The 18,496-nt window shown below is 40.1% G+C and overlaps 2 protein-coding genes across 3 annotated transcripts in view; both read right to left on the reverse strand.

The window, feature by feature from the left end:
• Window positions 1-1,707: 1,707 nt before the first annotated feature.
• On the reverse strand, window positions 1,708-13,372 carry agpat5 (1-acylglycerol-3-phosphate O-acyltransferase 5 (lysophosphatidic acid acyltransferase, epsilon)). Its single transcript, XM_082556284.1, has 8 exons — window positions 12,506-13,372; window positions 11,836-11,905; window positions 11,636-11,751; window positions 10,271-10,360; window positions 9,223-9,313; window positions 8,184-8,345; window positions 5,022-5,145; window positions 1,708-3,657 (listed from the first exon to the last, which is right to left on the reverse strand). Exons 1-8 carry the CDS (start codon window positions 12,722-12,724, stop codon window positions 3,432-3,434), a joined length of 1,098 nt encoding a protein of 365 aa, XP_082412410.1. The 5' UTR covers window positions 12,725-13,372; the 3' UTR covers window positions 1,708-3,431.
• A 1,929-nt stretch (window positions 13,373-15,301) lies between these two features.
• The window catches only part of mcph1 (microcephalin 1), a 36,336-nt gene continuing 33,141 nt past the window's right edge, over window positions 15,302-18,496 (reverse strand). For both annotated transcript variants that reach the window (XM_082557028.1, XM_082557029.1), the window contains 2 exons: window positions 15,812-16,049; window positions 15,302-15,717 (listed from right to left, as the gene is read on the reverse strand). In XM_082557028.1, the coding sequence (XP_082413154.1) occupies window positions 15,665-15,717; window positions 15,812-16,049 (291 nt within the window). In that variant the 3' untranslated portion in view covers window positions 15,302-15,664. The remainder of the gene's footprint in view (window positions 15,718-15,811; window positions 16,050-18,496) is intronic.

Below are 18,496 nucleotides of genomic sequence, written 5' to 3' on the forward strand. Positions count from 1 at the left end.
TATAAAAAAACCAACAGATTGTTATCAGGTTTTAGCTGTGTGGAAATTTTGTGCTGTTTGTTGTAGTTTTTCAGGGTTTTATCAAAGATAATTGGTTACTCTGGTGTGTTGGGTGTTGCACACATAAAATAAAATCTACAGTAAACTGCACACTCCTACTGTAAAGCTTTACTTTACTTCTCTGTAGTATCATAGTTTCAAAGCGCCGTAGCCCAAAGAACTTACCCATGTCACAGATGGTGATGTGAAGAGTCTGCTCTCTTGGATCTTCAGCAGCATGTCCCAGATGATGCATCAGAACCAAACAGGCACATCAGAAAACTTGTGACTGAAGGCGAGGACTTTGTCATGAAGAAGAACTAGAGGACTGGTGGAAAGAAACTTGGGGTGAAGCTAGACAAGAACAAAGAAATGAAAAAGGAGGACGAGAAGACAAAACTGAAGGGTGAGAAGAAATTGGAAAAGTTACTGGGGATTAAAGAAATGCAGGAGATGAAGTAAGAAATTTAACAAAAACTTGATGAAAGGATGAGAAAAGGTTGGATGATAAGAAGAATTAGCAGTATAAAAGTAAAATTAAAAGAAAAAGGAATGACTTGTGTTTTTTCAAGCACAGCAGGTAGAGCTGCAGAACAAAGAAAACAAAGTGCAAAGAAAGGGGGAAAAGGAAAGTCAAAGGGAGGGAACAGGCTGAGCAGACAGGAAAAAAGTAAGAGAGTAAAAAAACAAAAAAGAAAGAGTTAGAATAAGAAAAGGTGACAAAAGAGAAAATAAGGACCAACACGAACAGAGAGAAAAGGAGGAGAAAAGAGTTCAGAAGCCAGAGAAGAGGAGAAGGAGCTCGGCTTCAGGAACTGGATCTGAAGCGTGACTGTGCCAAGTGATGGGGAAGGTAAAGACTTGCCTTTCTGCCTCCCCCCTCTATAGGGGTGTTTGCAGGATTTAAATGGGGGAACAGAGGAGAGCCAATAACAAGGCTGAAGGGATCATGGGAAATCAGAATATTTCATGAGAAATTAAAAAACAGAATTTAGAAAAAACTGGTGCAGAAAACTTAGGACATGTTTTAAAAGACACTGTAAAACCAGGCATTGCCTTAGTTCATGTTGACCAACTGATTTGCAAAAAAAAAATTAGAGCCAGGGCCCCCTCCCCTCCCCGCCTCACTCATCATCGTCTCCATTGTTCCCTTTCTCTGCCCACCTCCTCCTTTATCTCAGCCCTCTGTTGACCATCCATCACCAATCATTAAAAACTAAACATCATCAGGTTTGTTTCTGCATGATGTCGTTACTCTGAATAAACACAACAGGTTAAACCCCACAGCAGACCGACTGCATCTCATTGTTGAGCTGGTGCTTATCTCACCAATTTCAGAAATGCCTGCTGTTTGTGTTATTGATATTAATGCATTCCCAGGCTTTTAATCTCCAAGCTAAGTGCCAAACTTAACTTCAGTCACTCGTGCAGGTGGGAAGAATCATTTGTATGGAGGGCCGTGAAAGGTCCTAAGACTGAAGAGGCTGTCTACAAAACTTTGAAAGGCAGTTTAAACACCACAGCCCACCCGAGTATTGTTCCTGACCATGAGAAGTAATAAAGCATAATGTATATACATAATACAGAGGCAGAACAGTATGCATCTTCTACATATATGTGATATCAAACTTATAATCAAAGCAGTAAGAGCAACAGAGAAGAGACAACTTGCCCAGGAAAACCACTTTATTTCATTCTCATCCCCAACTTCCATAACTTACACGCATTAAAGGTTTCACCATTTAATAATAGTCCTCAAGTGTAAATCAATGCATTCTTAGAGGAAAATAAGCCACTATGAACTGTAGACAGTGTTGCCGCATGCTGCAGTGAGCAGCAGCTCCAGCAGAGAGCGTCTGTGCAGTCACCTGGCGGAAAGAAAATAGAGCCACCGTGGCGCTCTGTGAGACGGTCGAGGACCGACTCCTCCAAAGAGAAGGCACGCATTTCCAAAAACAGTTGGCATTTAATACACTGTCTACACAGAGTTTCCTGATGAGTTACAGTCAGAGCTCGTCTGGATAAAAATGACTAGAAAATGGCTGACAAAGGTCATTTAAAAACAAGGAAGGATTATTCAAGTGAGGTATTAGAGCAAGATGTAAATTACTATACCATCCACACAAGGAAATAAAACACATCAGGCTACAGGAGGTCGTAAATACGTAAAGTGACGTGTGGAAAATGCAACGCTTTCATGGTAAACAACGACAACAGACATACAGTGCATTTCACGATACAATGATGTTTAAAATACAAATGGCTTTGAGTGCACAGGAAACCTGCGATATACTGTTAACATGGCTTTGTCAGCTTTTTGTTAGGTAGACAGACGTGAACCTTAACATGGTCGTAACAAATGCATATAGAAAAGTTATGAATAATTATGAAAAAATCAGATTTTTTTATTAACTCAGAGGAACAAACACGTAAAGTCTCTTTGCCGTCGTCGACAACGTATTGCTCAACTTAAAACACGCAGAGACGCTCTCAGTGGGACGATGTGGAAAAACAAAACGCAACAGGTTTTGGCAATGACTGACGATTTTAAAGGTGGAAGTAATGATTTACATTAGTGGAACAAGTTCACTGACAGTCCTCCACTGCGAGCTCCAACAGTGTTTCTTGACAAAAAAGGCTGAGCTGAAAAGAGAAAAGGGGGAGGGGCTAGTCTTTCACAGATCCACAAATATACTTGTTCTTACGGCTACATTCACAGTGAGGAAACAAAAGATGAATATTTAAAATAAACAATGTAGCTGGTGTCACCCGTATGGGCCCGTGTAGAGGACTGCATGTTGTTCGACCAATGTAAAAAACAAAAACAAACATCACCTTACACGAGGGGGAAAAGTGCATTTCTTCCTGATATGAGACTTGGCATGAAACAAGACAAACATTACAACCAATACCAATAAATCAGTGCACTTAAATGATCAATCAGCAGCAGGCTGTGCTCTTTAGTACAGCAGCCGACTGTGATCGTTGCATGTGTTTTTAGAGTGCTTGGCACACTTTGCTCTCAGAAATAATTAGAACTAAACTGGCCAAAGACCAAAGAAGAAGAAAACAGCATGCAAGGATACTAATTTGGCTAAATCCGATGAAAGGAAGGAGGGGTTATTTTAATAGAGGTATGAAGCTATTTCAATAACTTTTGGGGAATATAATACTTTAACAAAGGTTTTGTCATTTCAGGTTGAGGAGAGAGCAAGTAGCACAAAAGGCTAACATTTCTCAGTGTCTCCGGTCAAACAGTCAAACAAAAATATCTCTGAGCCTTTTATCACATACTGCTCTGCATCTGGAGCATACATTGTGTCGCGATACAGGAAAATGGCACCGTCTCGAGTCTTTTGTGCGTCTCATCGTGGCAGACTGGCCTCGATTTGTTAGGGAAAAATGTTTACCCACAGCCAGCCCAGAAGCGTCCCACACACCCAGGTTCTCACGTACAGCTTCCTGCCCTTTTCTGTCAGCAGCATTGGCAGTGTCAGTCCCCCAAGGATGACCAAGGAGGGCAGGGTTTTCGAGAGATTCAGCGGAGAAGGTTTGCCCTCACCGGGGAACTTGCATAATTTGTCGGAATCCTGCGACTCGTAGAAATTGGTCAGCAGCCTTTGAAAAGAAAGAAAAAAAAAAGTCTCATGAAATCAGGATGAGGAGAGAAAAACATTTGAGACTATTTTTGTCACTTTCACATCTTTCTTACAGACTAAGAAATCACACATGGTCTGTTATACTACAACAAAGGAATACCAAAACAAATGTTTTCTTGTCATTAGTATAACAGTAAATAAAATTAAAGTTTATTACAGTGGAATTTACAATACAGGTAGTGAGCTACCAGTACTTTTATATGCAGTTTTACACCTTTGACCTTGATTTCTTCATCACGTAGAGAGAGAGAGAGAAAAAAAAAAGACTTTCTTAAAACACCTCATGGATTAAAATGTGCAGGTCAACTTTTTTTTGAAGCAGAGAAAAAGGGGACATTTATTTCTTTTTACAGGTTATGAAGCTGAAATGAGCTGATCTGGACCACTTAAACTTAAGTGTACTTAGACCATGACGTAAATTGAATTTGACACCACTGATCTAGACCCTTCTCTGTCTGTGCCCACATGGAAATGTCACAAAACCATTATTCAAATGGTTTCTTCAGAGGTAATGTCACATAATCACACCAGAGAAGCCACAAAAGAAAACCTTACTTTTCTGTGTTTCTCACAAAAAACGAATAAGCTATCCGCGACGAGCTGTCAGTGTAAAGACAATTTAATTAACGAGCAAATCGGCGACCACATTTGACCCAATTGTACACGTGTGCCTGAAGCAGCCTTTTTTTCTTTTTTTTTTACTTACTAAACTGTGTGCCAAGAAGCAATTCTTATATACAGTTTGTTGTCCACAACTACATAAAGTCAAAACCACATTGTGTTCTTTCACCGTCACAACAACCCTTAGACACGCTTTTCTCAGTTTGCCAACATGTGTAACTGTTTTTGTTACGGGTCGATTTGTCGTTTATGTATTTTGTTCACAGGTCTTGATTAACAAACGATCTTTATCTAAATGAGAAAGCTTATTAAAATAAATGATTTATTAATTATTGACTTCATAATGACTACCTGGTATTGTTTTATTAGTAATTAATTAGTTAGCATCGTATAAAAAAAAAAAGAAGAGATATGTAGAGTAAATAATTATGTTTTCCAGCTGGAAACCTGTGAAACAAAACCCTTTGTTATATTTTACTGGTTGAATATTAAGTTGGTACTGTGTTAATTTATTCTAACTACAGAAACACAAAGTTAAGGTTTATCTCTCTGTAACAGAGCGGTGGCACACAAAAGAAGTCGTTTTGCAAAAACACCTCGCAGCTCACATATTGACTAGATGACATGCAATTTCAACATGATTAATTACTCCACACACAAGTGCGTGTACATGCTCTCACACACAGGTACGCACACACTCACCGGTCCTTGATTTCGAAGCGATCGTGCAGCCATCTGCGGAAAAACGCCGGCTCCGAGGGAATTTCTTTTATGTCCACACGGTCGAAGTGTATGTGGATGCGGCGGCATTCTTTGCAGAGGAATTCTGTCAAAGAGAAAAATAAATCCATAAAAAGACCAATCAAAAACAGGAAAAGCCTGTCAGTGCAACGACACGTACAGTAAGCACTTAAAAACCAACACGAGGTGACAGTGATGGACTGGAGCTGCTGTGATGCAATTGCCCAGTAAAGACCAGTAAAGGAAGGAAATCACTTAAAGGCAATTCCAAAACAGTCACTGGTGTTACATCATATGACACAAAAGACAAAACATCTTTCCAAATATTATAGATTTAATGTTTCAGTTTCAACTTTTCTTCATACAATATGTTAAAATCCAACTGTCAGTCTGCACTTAAGCAAAGAAACAGAAAGTCACACGTCTGAGGAGGTCATATATAAAAGCGTAACCAAGTGTGAACGCTCAAGGCTGCTCGTCTATCCCCAGAGACCTTCAAGTTCCTGTTTCCACAACATGCAATATCATCAGGAAATGTGGCACTGAGGCCAAAAGAGGAAACTTGATCGAAGTCGGCAGCGAAAGACTGCTGGAGAGAGCACCTCCATCAGCGGCTGCCCGGATTTAAATTGACCTTCGCACACAATGTGTGCCAGTTTAACGAGCGTCGACAACTCGTTGACGGCTGAAGGCACGAAAATATTTTTACTGTAACGCACAATAAAAACGCCGGAGTCATTCTTAAGGTGCAAAGCAGTGTTGGTGCATTTCCTCCTCGTGCTTGCGGGGGGTTAAATCCTGTTTTTGGGTTTCTTGGCTGCAGACACTCGTGTTTGGCACCGAGAGGCTAAAAGACTCTTAAAGCGTTTCATAAATCAAAGCTCAGTCTCAATGACTGCATGTCATGTGTGTTTGAGCAGAACAATGCTGCAAAACAACCTTTAAAAAACAACCACCTGGAAGGGAAAACAACTCTGCTGTGAAGTGACAAACAACTCGCTATGATCCAAATATCTTTATTAAAAACAGAGAGGGAATCTTTGATCTCGCGAGTTGAAAGAAACCGATTGCTACCATGAGCGGTGCAGTTACAAGTTGGACCATAATATTTTAAACAAGGATAGTCTTTACAATTTTACCTTCTTAACATGCACCTTTCAGCATGAGCCGACTGCACCACAGATTCCCATGTCACAACACTGCTGCCACCATGTTTGACAGGTGGTCTGGGCTGTACCTTTCCCTCTCCATACTTTTCTCATTGATACAAGTTCATGTTTATTTCTTTGGTCCAATATGATCGCAGAACAGTGCAGATGCTTTTAGAGGCTTTCTGGCAAAGTGTAATCTGTCCTTCTCATTCCTGAGTTCGCTCCCCTCTGCACGTGCATTCAAGGTGTTTGACAATCACACTCCTGCCTCCTTGAGAGAGTATACTTTGTGTGTGGTTAGATGTTGTGAAGTTGTCTTTCTCAACATCACTGTGCACTTTAGCTGTCTTCTGTGGTCTTTTAGGCCTTTTGATGTTGCTGAAATGGCCAGTCTTCTTTTTAGCAAAGGCAGCAGGCGGATTGTTGATTTGGACACTTAAAACTTCTCTCTGATAACCTGACAGCTTAACAACAGCCTCCCTCACATGCACCAATACATCTTTGGTCCCTTATTTACAATCACAGTGAGAAGCTGTAAAATACTAAGTCAACATACCAACTGACCTTCAGATGTCACGTCTCCTTCATTTATCATAAAAAAGGGACGGGTCTTCATCTGGCCATGAAACTGCTTGTCAGTCTATTGTCAAACTAATTTTGACAATGAAAAATTGGGAACTTCGTATAAAAATTGCTACAATTCAGAAACACTTCATGGATTTTATTATTTTTCTCTCTTATTCTCTTTCATTTAAAGCTGAACATGTGCACTTCAATCACATCAACTGATTTAAAAGCTGCGGTGAAGTACAAAAGAAAAATTGCAAATATGTGTAATCGTATACAAGTAGTACTCCAGAAGATAAGAACGTAATTTGTAATCACCGGTAACAATCAAGCATTTGTTCTTAAGTTATAATTTAATCAGTTTAAAGATTTGTATTGTTGTTTTTAATACACTCAATAAAAAAGGGATATAAAACTTTATTTGCAATAGCATTATCCCCCCTCCTTCACAGTCAATGAACAAATCCAAGTAACCAATAAGTTAATAAAGTTATTTTTAAGTCTCCACATTTTGGCTGCTACCATTTTTTAAACCATGTTTTTGTGACTACGAAGGAAAAGTCCTGGACCACATGCTAATGTTGTTGTAGCGATGCAAAAACCACCCCTTATTTACAGCTATCAAAACAAAAGGCCTCCCACAGAGGCACTGAAATGACTGCAATCAAATCAACAAGCCATTCTGATTTGAAATGCATTACATTTAATATTAAGAATGTGTTTTTTGTTGTTTTTGTTAAGTAAAGCAGGAATTGGAGCAGCAAATATTATAATTTCTATTGTGCAGTAAATCACTAATTTGTCTTCTCTCAATTTGCAGCTATTAAAGGACTACAGAAATATGCTGAATGCTAATTTAGTCACCCCGATAAGAAACATTTGCTTTGGCAGCCTTGAGTCCCTTCCAGTTCCTTGTGAAATCACCAGCGTCACCTTCGCCACATGAGGCCAGGAAGTGCGTGAGGACAGGAATGCTTTTCTATTCTCTGTTCTGTTTTCTAGAAACACACAGATGTTTATTCCTGAAACGGGATGTTTTTTTGTTTTTTTAATTCATTCAAAGAGCGCTTGTTGAACAACTGGGAACACGGAATAATCAAAGGCTCCAAAACACCGAGTCATGTTGTTTACAGGAAGGTGTGACTGTTAATAGGTGATGTTTGCTGTGTGATTAATTACCGGTGGCGTCGTTTACAATGTTGAAGGACTAATAATACTCCGTGTGTGTGTGTTTAAGGATGCACTGATTAAGAAGAAAGCAAACTGAGGTCGCTGTTACGGGCAAACCAAAGCATATCTCGTGCAACAACAGCTGCCGTCTACAGAAATAAAGGTGCACGTAATCAGCTGTAACACCAACAACAGAACCCCCACGACTCGTGTCTAAAACAACATGCCTGCATACCTGGCATCGCTGGTGCAGATCTCCTCTGCCCGGAGCTGTCCAGCGTTCCCTCGTAGGCCACAGTGATGTCATACACAGCATCCAGGTGGCCCTTCATAGTATCGATGGCTACGTGAGCTGCTTTCATTCTGGGTGTTAGAGTGTGCTTCAGGACAGTGAGCCCTGTGAAAAATATGTAAAAACCGTCATAAATTTGTTTCTTATCAGCACATGCAACCAGTGTTTTACATATTACAGTCCCGGTGTCTTAGTGATTTATGAGCCACGCAGACGGCTCCTCATACACGAGTGTGCATGGGAACCTTTGTTGTGCGCCATCTCCCCATCTCTTCTCATTTCCTGCCAGCTCCACTGCTCTACTGTAAAACAGGTGACGGCTAGAATCCCCCGCAAAATGAAGAAAAACAAATGTGAATGTGGCTGTTTGAGATATTCACAGCAAAGCTTGGTGGATCCTAGGTTGGTGTGCCACCGTCCTCTGCTCACTAATGCCACACTAATAACAGATAATGTCATGCGCACATGTCAGCGCTCCAGAGCGATTTATTTGGATTAATGGGGGAAGGTGATATTCAGTGCCGAGGCCGAGATAGTCCTAATCTCTGCAGAATCGAGGCTGTTTGTGAGCAGAAAGCAGCACAAGCCCCTGAACTGTTTCAGTTCATTGCACTTCATGGTGGTGCCAAAATAACAAAGCTGGTGGAACGTGGCTACTTCTCAGCGCAGCACCAGTATTACAATATTTTTTATTTAGTGAGGTTTTTACCTGATATGTTTACTGTTCCATATAATCTTTTATATTCATGAGCATTTATATGGCTTTCTGAGTCCTTAATCCTACTGAATCCAGGTCTGCTTCTAGTTTTATACAGTTTTTCTCATTTGTTAACGCTCAAGAAAGTTTTATTTGCAGGTTATGTTTTAGTGGTCAAAGAAGGTCTCAGAACTAAATTTAAGTCAGCTGTTTTACTGACTGAGTGGGCTGAACTGAATCAGTATGCACAAGTACAGCAGTGAGTGGCTGCTGTTATGACTCTACCTTCTTTCGCAGCAAAAGCCTGACTGTCAGCGATAACATTCTTGAGGTCTGGATTATACCGAGTTCCTTCAGGGAAGATGACGAGGTACATCTATGAGGAGAAAAAGCACATGAGATCAAAGACAGTTTTCTAACAAATGTACTATTTGTTGAGAAGGAATCTGTAAACCCAACATTGTTTAGGCTTAAAAGAAAATGAAAACATTTTATCGGGTTATCTTGATTCATACCAGTTTAGATTCCAGCTAACCTGAAAACAAACCCTGCTTCCCAGGCCCCGGCTGTATCGGATTCATCTACTGTTGCCCAACCTGTGCAGATGCCTTTATGACAACATTTGCACCAAATGAAACTATGCAGCAGTTTGAACCAATGTGAATTACTGGCATCCGCAGCCAAGTGGGATTTACCGATTCCAGCCAAACTGAACCATTTGTGAAAATCTGTGTCTTTATTAATATGATCGTACGTTTCTTGTCTCAGTTTCCAAATTTTTGTTCCATTAACAATTGATTACATGAACAGGAACTATCAGCAGTGAACTGTGTTACACAGTTTTCACAGTGAGCCTTTTGGAAACCATGACGGCTTGTGCTACAACACACACATACGCACAGGCAACACTAATCCCCCACAGTCAAATCCAAAAAAGCGATTAAAAGCAAGTCCTTGCACCGCAGCAAACACACAAAACAAATGAATCTCAACACATAAAAACATCCAGTTATCCATTTAGATGAAGTAAAAACTGCTGCCTGTTTCCCACGGCAGAAAATAAAACATTTTACTGATACAGAACAAAACAAATCCTGAAATATTTATAACTTTAATTTCAATTACTATCTTGTTTTCATAAATATTCCAGGAGGTAAAAAAAAAATTAGTGTTGAAATGGTAATGGCTTCAAATGACCTTTGAACAAAACATTTTGGATTTTCCGTTTTAAGAATATAATTACGTGCAATTTAAATCTTGAAGCCTCTTTTGTTTCAACTTAAGAGACAAAAAAAGATTTACATTCAGGAAATACTTGAAGATGTGTAGTTACCGGTGCTCCACGCTGAGTCTGAGCAAGGAGCTTCTTCCTCATCGCCTTTTCATTGAACTTTGAGCTTCGTTTCACATAGATTCCCCCGTGCTAGGTAGAAGAGAAAAAAAAAAATCCAAATGAGATTAATAGAGTAGTTAATTAATAGAGAATCTGTGGTTCAGGTCTACTAATCAGAAGGTTGGTGGATCGTTTCTCGGCTCTACTCGGTGTCAGAGTATCCTTGGGCAAGATGTTAACCCTGAGTTGTCCCTGATGCATACATCACAGTGTTGATGTATTACAAAACAAACAAACAAAAAACATTTGGTAAAAAGTGCGTGTATGAATAGAAGTGATTGGGTGAGTGAGACTTAAAGTGCTCTACTGAGTAGAAAAGCACTACATATGTTTATAGCAGAGATTTTTTTTAATGCTATGGAACACAATTGTGCAAAATGAAGGCTGCGTTTAGAGATGGGTTTGGTTTATTATGTTTATTACAGATGGTGTGACCCCAATGCTAAGTGTGGTCTCTTGGCTTAGGTGTGCTTTCATCAACAACAAATTGAGACTTTAGAGATGAGACGAAAGCTTTGCTACAAACCAGTCACCACACACAAACAAAAACAAAAAATTCTTGTGTCAAAGACTCTTCCTGTTTTAGACAGCGTTCTCACATGTTAGAAGAGTGTTTGTGGTAATCACCCGGCCACACTGGGGTTAGCCTTTTTTATTCTGAGATCTGTAAATTCCAAGCTGAGGCTGCAAACAATGCAGCGCATTCAGAGACAACTCCCTTCCACTCTTACAGAGAAGAAATGCAACTTAAACATGTTGATGCATACATACATACACCTGGCGAGCATGGTAGAATCATTTTGTTTTTTTCCCTTGCCCCAAACCAGCCCTTATATCCATCTGTGTATGTGTTACTGTGGCGAAATATGTCAGGTTAACTACCATGATGTCTTAATGATCCAAGATGAAGTGACGAAACTTTACAGGTTAAGTTCAAATGGAATGCCAACGTTGCAGCACTGGTATAACCCATGAGCACTCATGTTGTATAATAATGCAGTAAATATCAGTCACAGTGCCAAGCTGGTAAATGCTTTTATACTCTGAGCTCTCAAAACGCAGTACACACCTTGCCCCATTAATACAAGCACTTTTTTTCTACTCAAGTGCTTTTTATATAACATTCACACACATTCATACTCCAATGGATGCATCAGAGAGCAACTTGGGGTTAGCAGTATCTTGCCAGCGACTGGAACCACCAACCTTCCTGTCTACTTCCTGAACTACAGCCACCCCAGATTAAGCAGCTGGTCTCTTCTTAATCTTAAAAATGACCTCCTCATACTCACACAGATACATTACCTCAGAGAAATACCATCCATATAGCGGCAGCCACTTGAGTCCATCTTTAAGGACATATCTGACATGACCCAGAGCGCTCTGCCTGATGGCAAGCATGTCAGCAATGATCCAGTCAGCTACAACAAAAGAAAGGGTTAGATATTTGAATAGTGCTTTACATTGGACTACATTTTATAAAGCTTGATATTCAAATTAAGTACCTGTGCATTGATGATTTGACAGGTAAACCACATTCTCCTTGTTCTTTGGTATATCTCCATAAATAACAATCTACAGAAAAAGAAAAGAAAGCAGGTTGAAGGCAGTATACGTGTCAGCAAAAAGGTAATTTTACATCACTGTAAAATTAACATTTATATTGTTTCATTAAATGTTAAAACTTGAGTCTTTGCAATTAATCCTAAAGAATTTACTCGAACACTACAGCACATTTAAGAAGCCTTCATTTGAGGATACTGCAATGAATTTATGAGATTAATCATTTTCAAAGGCAAAGGTCAGCCAGCTACACCACTGTACGTGCCTTCAGTAAACACACCTTAACGTACGAAAACCGCCTATTGTTCTAGGTGTGGCAACAGCAGTGCCAAAGAATGCAGACTTTCTTGCAATGTGTCTGGTCCATCTGGTTAACTGGGCTGAATGTGTACACACACTCTTACAATGTTATATATTTACCCCAACAGTTCTAACAGATACAGAGACCTGAAAAAGTGCAACATTCTCCACAGACTTTAATCCGCTGTAAATTGAAAACCTGCAGACATATGCACCCAGAGGCAGCTGTATCTTAAGACAGTCTGTTTTTCTATTCGTAGACTAGATATTAGTAGGTAAAATAACCCACACACAAAGTGGAGGATCACCCACCTCAACTCCTGTGTAGTTTTCAAAGAAGAATAGGACCATACTCTGGTAGACGCAGTACAACCGGTCGTCTATTTTGTGGTACAAACTCGATGGTAAGATAGTTGACAGCAAGCGCCAAGCCCCCCATGACAGCAGATAAGCCGGGGCTGTCCCCAGCATAATCGTAGCAGGAAACCAGTACCGCAGCGAGTATGTGTGCACAACCAAAGAGAGCAGCATGATTGCACCTCTGGCTCCACTGAAGTGACAGAAAATCCCTGAAGTGGACTGTCAGCGCACGCCGTGATTAAGTAGCAGTGCACCCTGGGTATCCCACAACACACCTGTCCCAATTTCAGCACACCTGTCCCGACTAGTCAGCGGAGGAAAAGTGAGAAAGCTGCAGCAAGAAGGGAATGAGGAGCTAGTTGGCTAAAGCTAATTTTAACCTTGTGTGCAAAAAAAAAAAACGCAGTTTGTCAAGTCGGCTCAAGCGCTTAAAGCCATACAGCAATGCATAAACTTAAGCTGCAGTTATCAAATATTAGTACGGACATCTCAGGACAGCAAACCGGAACACGTCCTCAGCCTGAACTCTGCACGTTTACTACAAGTTCAGAAAAAAAGGCATTAGCTTAACTACTCAACGTGCTCGCCAACACAGGAAGTTTTACCAAACGCTACATTTGACATAAATATCTTCTCTAATCGGGGAACCATGACCAAGTCAAAGCCAAAACTCGACCCTGGTGCTAAACGGAAAAAATATTTCCTACTTTCTTCTCTAGGTCCTCATCTTTACCCGGTTAGCTGTTCTCAAACTAGCTTCTTGCACCGCAAATGTCACACACGCCTCCCTACGCAATGACGCCGGGTAAAACCGACTGGCCACGTGACGTAATAGGGGCCAGCCAATCAGCGACAGTGCACCACGAGAACCATATGCTGTAACATTAAAGGCGTATGCCGCGTTTTTTGGTTTTCTTTCCAGCAAAACCCCTCATTTTCGTTTTCTTGTTTGAGAACATGTGGCGTCAAAAGTTGTCTCAGGACACACGTGGAGATTGCTTAATATGATATGTGAATATATTAACGCCATTAGTACTTATTTTTTTAAAGTAAAGCTAGTAATAGTAATATTTATAGTTGGAAATATAACAGAGCTTTCTGTTTATTTTATTTTAAAGGGAAGATGCACATTCATTAATAGGAACACTGAGGCGGATGATGTAAATATTGGCAGATTTATGCAGGTGATATCTCCAGTGCCTGGCATAGTGGGTTTCTCTTTCTATCTATACAACACCAAAAATGCAAAAGGACTACACATTATTCTGCTGGAAGGAGCCATCAGAAGATGGGAACACTGTGGTCATAAAGAGACGGATTTAAATAATGCTCAATTGGTACCAAGGGCCAAAAGTTTTCCAAAAACATATCACTCACACCATTACACTCTGTACCCTGAACTGTTGATACATGGCAGGATAGATCCATGGTTTCATGTTGTTTACACCGAATTCTGATCCACCAGCTGAAAATGTGACTCATCAGACTAGGCAAAGTTTTTCCAATCTTCCATTGTCCAATTTTGTAGAGCCCATGTGAATTGTAGCCTCAGTTTTCCATTCTTAGCTTAGAGGACTGGCACTGGATGCAGTCTTCTGCTGCTTCTACTTCAAGGTTCAATGTCTTGTGCTTTCAGAGATGCTTTTCTGCACACCTTGGCTGTAATGAGTTACTGTTGCCATCAGTTAGAAGCAGTCTTGCCATTTACTTGCCAACTCTGGTTTCAACAAGGTGTTTTAGCTAGGGAACTAAAGTGAATATTTTCTTTTTCAGACTAAGCTCTGTAAACCCCACAGAGGGTTGTGTGAGAAACTCCAGTAGAGAGGCAGTTTCAATTACTCAGATCAGCCCAGATCAAATCACATTTGCTCCCCATTCTGTTTGGTTTGAACATCCACAGGTCATCTTGACCACATCTACACAACTAAACACACTGGGTTGCTGCTATGCGATTGGATGACCAGTTACATTTGTAATAACACGCGGCTGAACAGGCGTACCTAACAAAGCCAGTGAGTTATTCTAAAAACTCAGACACAGGAGGACATGAGGCCAATTACAAACACAGAAAATGTTATTTAGGTAGGTGGGTATAGTATGCCAGGTATGTGGTGCTTACTAAGAATAGACTGAAAGCCCAGATCATTTTCTGGGATTTGAAAAGTATTTACAATCCTTTCTAGAATATTCTGTTTTTTAAATCATCATCTGCAGATGATGATAAAATTTGCTAACCTAACATGTAAATGGAGTCAGAATTTATGATGCTGACTTTGGCGCTGCTCTTTAGTTTACTGAGCTTGGTACGAAGCTCCAAAAGTGATCAGTTAAAATGGCAACATCTTCCCTGTATTACGTTTGTGTTTCTAAAAAATTGTGACAGTTGCATTTATCCACCTGTATTTATGTAAAAGTGTTTATTTCCCTGTCTGCTGTGGAAAGATGATAAGTGTCAGAGTCCAAGCTGTGAAACATCAGGCTTGTCATCTGTCATCCAGTGCCCCTGCTGAGTAAACTCCAATCACACTTCTTCAGTTCACTGCTGAGTTTTGACCAAGACCAAGCTGTTACACTCGTGGAGTAATCATTTCATTACACTACAACAAATCAATAATACATAAGATGACAAAGAAGCAAAGAAAAAGAAGTTATTTTTATCGTACATTTTGATCCAGGAGTTCAGGAAACAAGGTCCAAAATCAATTTTTTGTAAATAAAGTATTTATTCAAAAGAGATATTGCAAAAAAAATTATAATCACACAAAATTTACTTTCTAATTACAATGTCAAACTGGCTCATTAAGGATTTTTAAACTCACATTGTCTTATTTTGTTCCTTTTTACACAGTAGTGCTTGCTACTTTAACCCAGGACAGTAAATAAGTTAGGGTTTCACAGTAACTGAGATTATTTCTTATTCAACAGTGCCAAAGGGTTAACAAAAAATCTATGAACACAAAAAAAGATAAGAAATCTGACCAAGATGAATACTGCATGGAAGAAATGAGGTAAACTATACAATCGCACACCATCACACATTCAATTGTTAAAACTACACTTCATGCTCCGAAAAACAGGAAAAAGAGAGAAAATAAGAAAAGTCAGTGGAGGTCACTCCAGCTCATAGTTATCGTATGACAGCTGCTTCAGATGTGTGATACTGTCTGAAATAAAACCACACAAAACGAGACAAAGTTAATAGGGACATGCTATTATAGTGACATGATAAATCACAGAACTGAACAGAATATGTCTCACCCAACACCCACTGCTCGGACAGGATCCTGCTTCCCTCTGGCCTCCTGCCGCTGTATTTCCCTATGCAGATTCCCGCCTGCCGCACAGTTTTGCAGACTGTCCCTCCACAGAGCTCAATCAGCTCCACCAGGCTCTGCGTGGGCGGCTGCGAGTGCTGAGACACAAACATGGCAGGCTGACCTTGGAACAGGTCCTGCTGGTGCTCCCCAGCAGACAGGTGCCTCTGGAGACGACAGATCTGTGAAGAAAACGGACATTCAAATGCTGCACGGGTGCATTGTTTTTACTATGTTTTCCTGTTTCAGAAAATAAGCTTGAGACCTTTATACCAGCCACTTAGTTGCGTACACCTGAGCAGCTCTTCAAGATCAAGATAAAAAAATTATATCTCAGCGTCACAAATAAGGAATAAAGGTGATTAAAGCAACTTTAAAGACAGCACGGTGAATTTTTTGCAGGCAACCAAATTTAGGCTTTATAGAAAAGGTTGTGAAAAAAAGAAAATATCCAGTGTGTTGCAGTTCTCTTTGTGAAAATACTTTGTTCACGCCAGAACAAATGGCAAGACTGCTTCACTTGGGCTTTAGCATAACTGAACGCAAAACATATCAGAACTTGAAGTAGATGAGCTACGGCAGCATTAGACTACACCAGGTGACACCTCTATCAGCTAAGAAGAAGAAACTGAGGCTACAATACACACAAGCTCACCTAAATTGGGCAATAGATGATTGGGGAAAAAAACTTGCTTAATGAGTTTTGGATTTATTTGACTACATTCAGATGGTAGGGGCAGAATTCAGTATAAATATCATGAAAACACGGAATCTGCCTTGAATCAACAGTTCAGTCTGTTGCGATGTGCGGGGAATATTTTATGCTTGCGGCCATACCACCGTGAGCATGCCTAATCTCATCTGATCTGCAGGAGTTCTCTACTCACCTCTGTCCACTCCCCAGGTATTTATGTACTACTGCTGCATGTCATTAAATTTGTCTTCTCATTTCCATAATGCATGTTCTCCACCAAACAGTAGCAGTAGAGAGCTGCGCCTCCCTGAACCTGTTTCCGAAATGACCTGTCCTGAACTGAATATTATCTTTACCCATTCTGGCCCCCTTAGTATGAAGTGAGTATTATTTAAAGGCCACAGCCTACCCAAGCGTTGTTGCTGACCATGCCCGTCCCTTTACGATCACTGTGTACCTATCCTCTGATAACTGCTTCTGGCAGGATATAGCAGCATGTCACAAAGTTCAAATCATCTCAAACTGCTTACTTGAACATGACAGGGAGATCACCAGATCTCAGTCCAACAGGACACCTTTGGGATGTGGAGCAGTGGGAGATTTGCATCATGGATGTGCTGCTGAGAAATCTGCAGCAAGTGATGTGATGCTATCGAGTTAATATGGACCAAAATCCCTGAGGAATGTTTCCAACACCTTGTTGAATTGGTGCCATGAAGTATTAACGCAATTCTGAAGGCAAAAGGTCTTCCAACTCATTAATAGTAAGACGTAACCTATGACGTGCCAGTGAGTATATGAAGTTAGTGCCAGCAGCTTATTGGCATACCTCAGCACAAAAGCTGGAAACAAGACTTAGAAGCTATTCTGGCTCTTTAACAGCAAATCCAGAGTTCATTAAAATGTTTTGCACAAAAACAGAAGTGTAAAAGTTACAGCTCTGCATGTGTGGCAGACTTTGTTGTCTGTTTCTTGATGCTGACTCAAATAAAGAGACTCCAGGAATTAATTAGCATAGTAATGACAGTTTTTTTGTAATCCAACTTCTGACAGAGCAAAGAGCATTACTCAAAATGTCTAAAAGCTAAATTAAAGGCACTGAACCTGCCACATCAAATGTTTTCCACTTTTAACATCTCATTCATCACAACTATACATAATGACAGAGATTCCTTTGCAGAAAAACTCATTGTTAACTTAAAAGATGTGTCATCACTCTGCCTGTTAAATCTCTCTTACATGAAATAGTGGTTAACATCAGGTGCTACTAATTTGATATTTGATATATCTTTTATTAGTTATTGGGCTCAGTTCTAAATGAAAACAGGACTCTCATTAACGTCATTAGCAACACCCGTGTTTACCTATTGTTTCGTGTTATAACAGCGGTGTGGATGAAGTCTATGAGCTCTAATGGGGATTATATGACTTTACCAAACTGGATTAATAAGCACAAGCATGTTCACATCATTTTGCCCTGTGATAGCAGTAAACATGCAGGTGCTACTAGCACCATTAACCATGGATTAATTATATTCCAGTCTCACAACAGTTAATGACAGATTAAGAATGAGCCATCATGCACAGTTTCAGGGCCCTGAGGAAGAAGCAATTTATTCTTAATTCTTTTCATTATTTAGTCCTGAGATTTATCGACTGTGACGTGTCAAAATGCCATCTGCGGGGGAAAAAAGGTCTGTGAGGAAGTGAGCTGTCGGTTTAGTACAGTATAAACTGTACATGCCCACACAGTCATGAAAAGGGGACACAAGCAAAAACACCACCACAATCGCTCCACGGTGGCCAAGCAGAGACAAACACAGAATAATCATGAACTCATATTGTGTGACTTTACAAGGAATTATGAGTCAATTTAATCTCCCGATGACTGCTCACTAATCCATCAAACATTGTTAGGTTTTTTGGCACACTTCC

This window comes from Aulonocara stuartgranti (assembly GCF_965226115.1).
Source record: "Aulonocara stuartgranti genome assembly, chromosome: 13".
NCBI lineage: Eukaryota > Metazoa > Chordata > Actinopteri > Cichliformes > Cichlidae > Aulonocara > Aulonocara stuartgranti.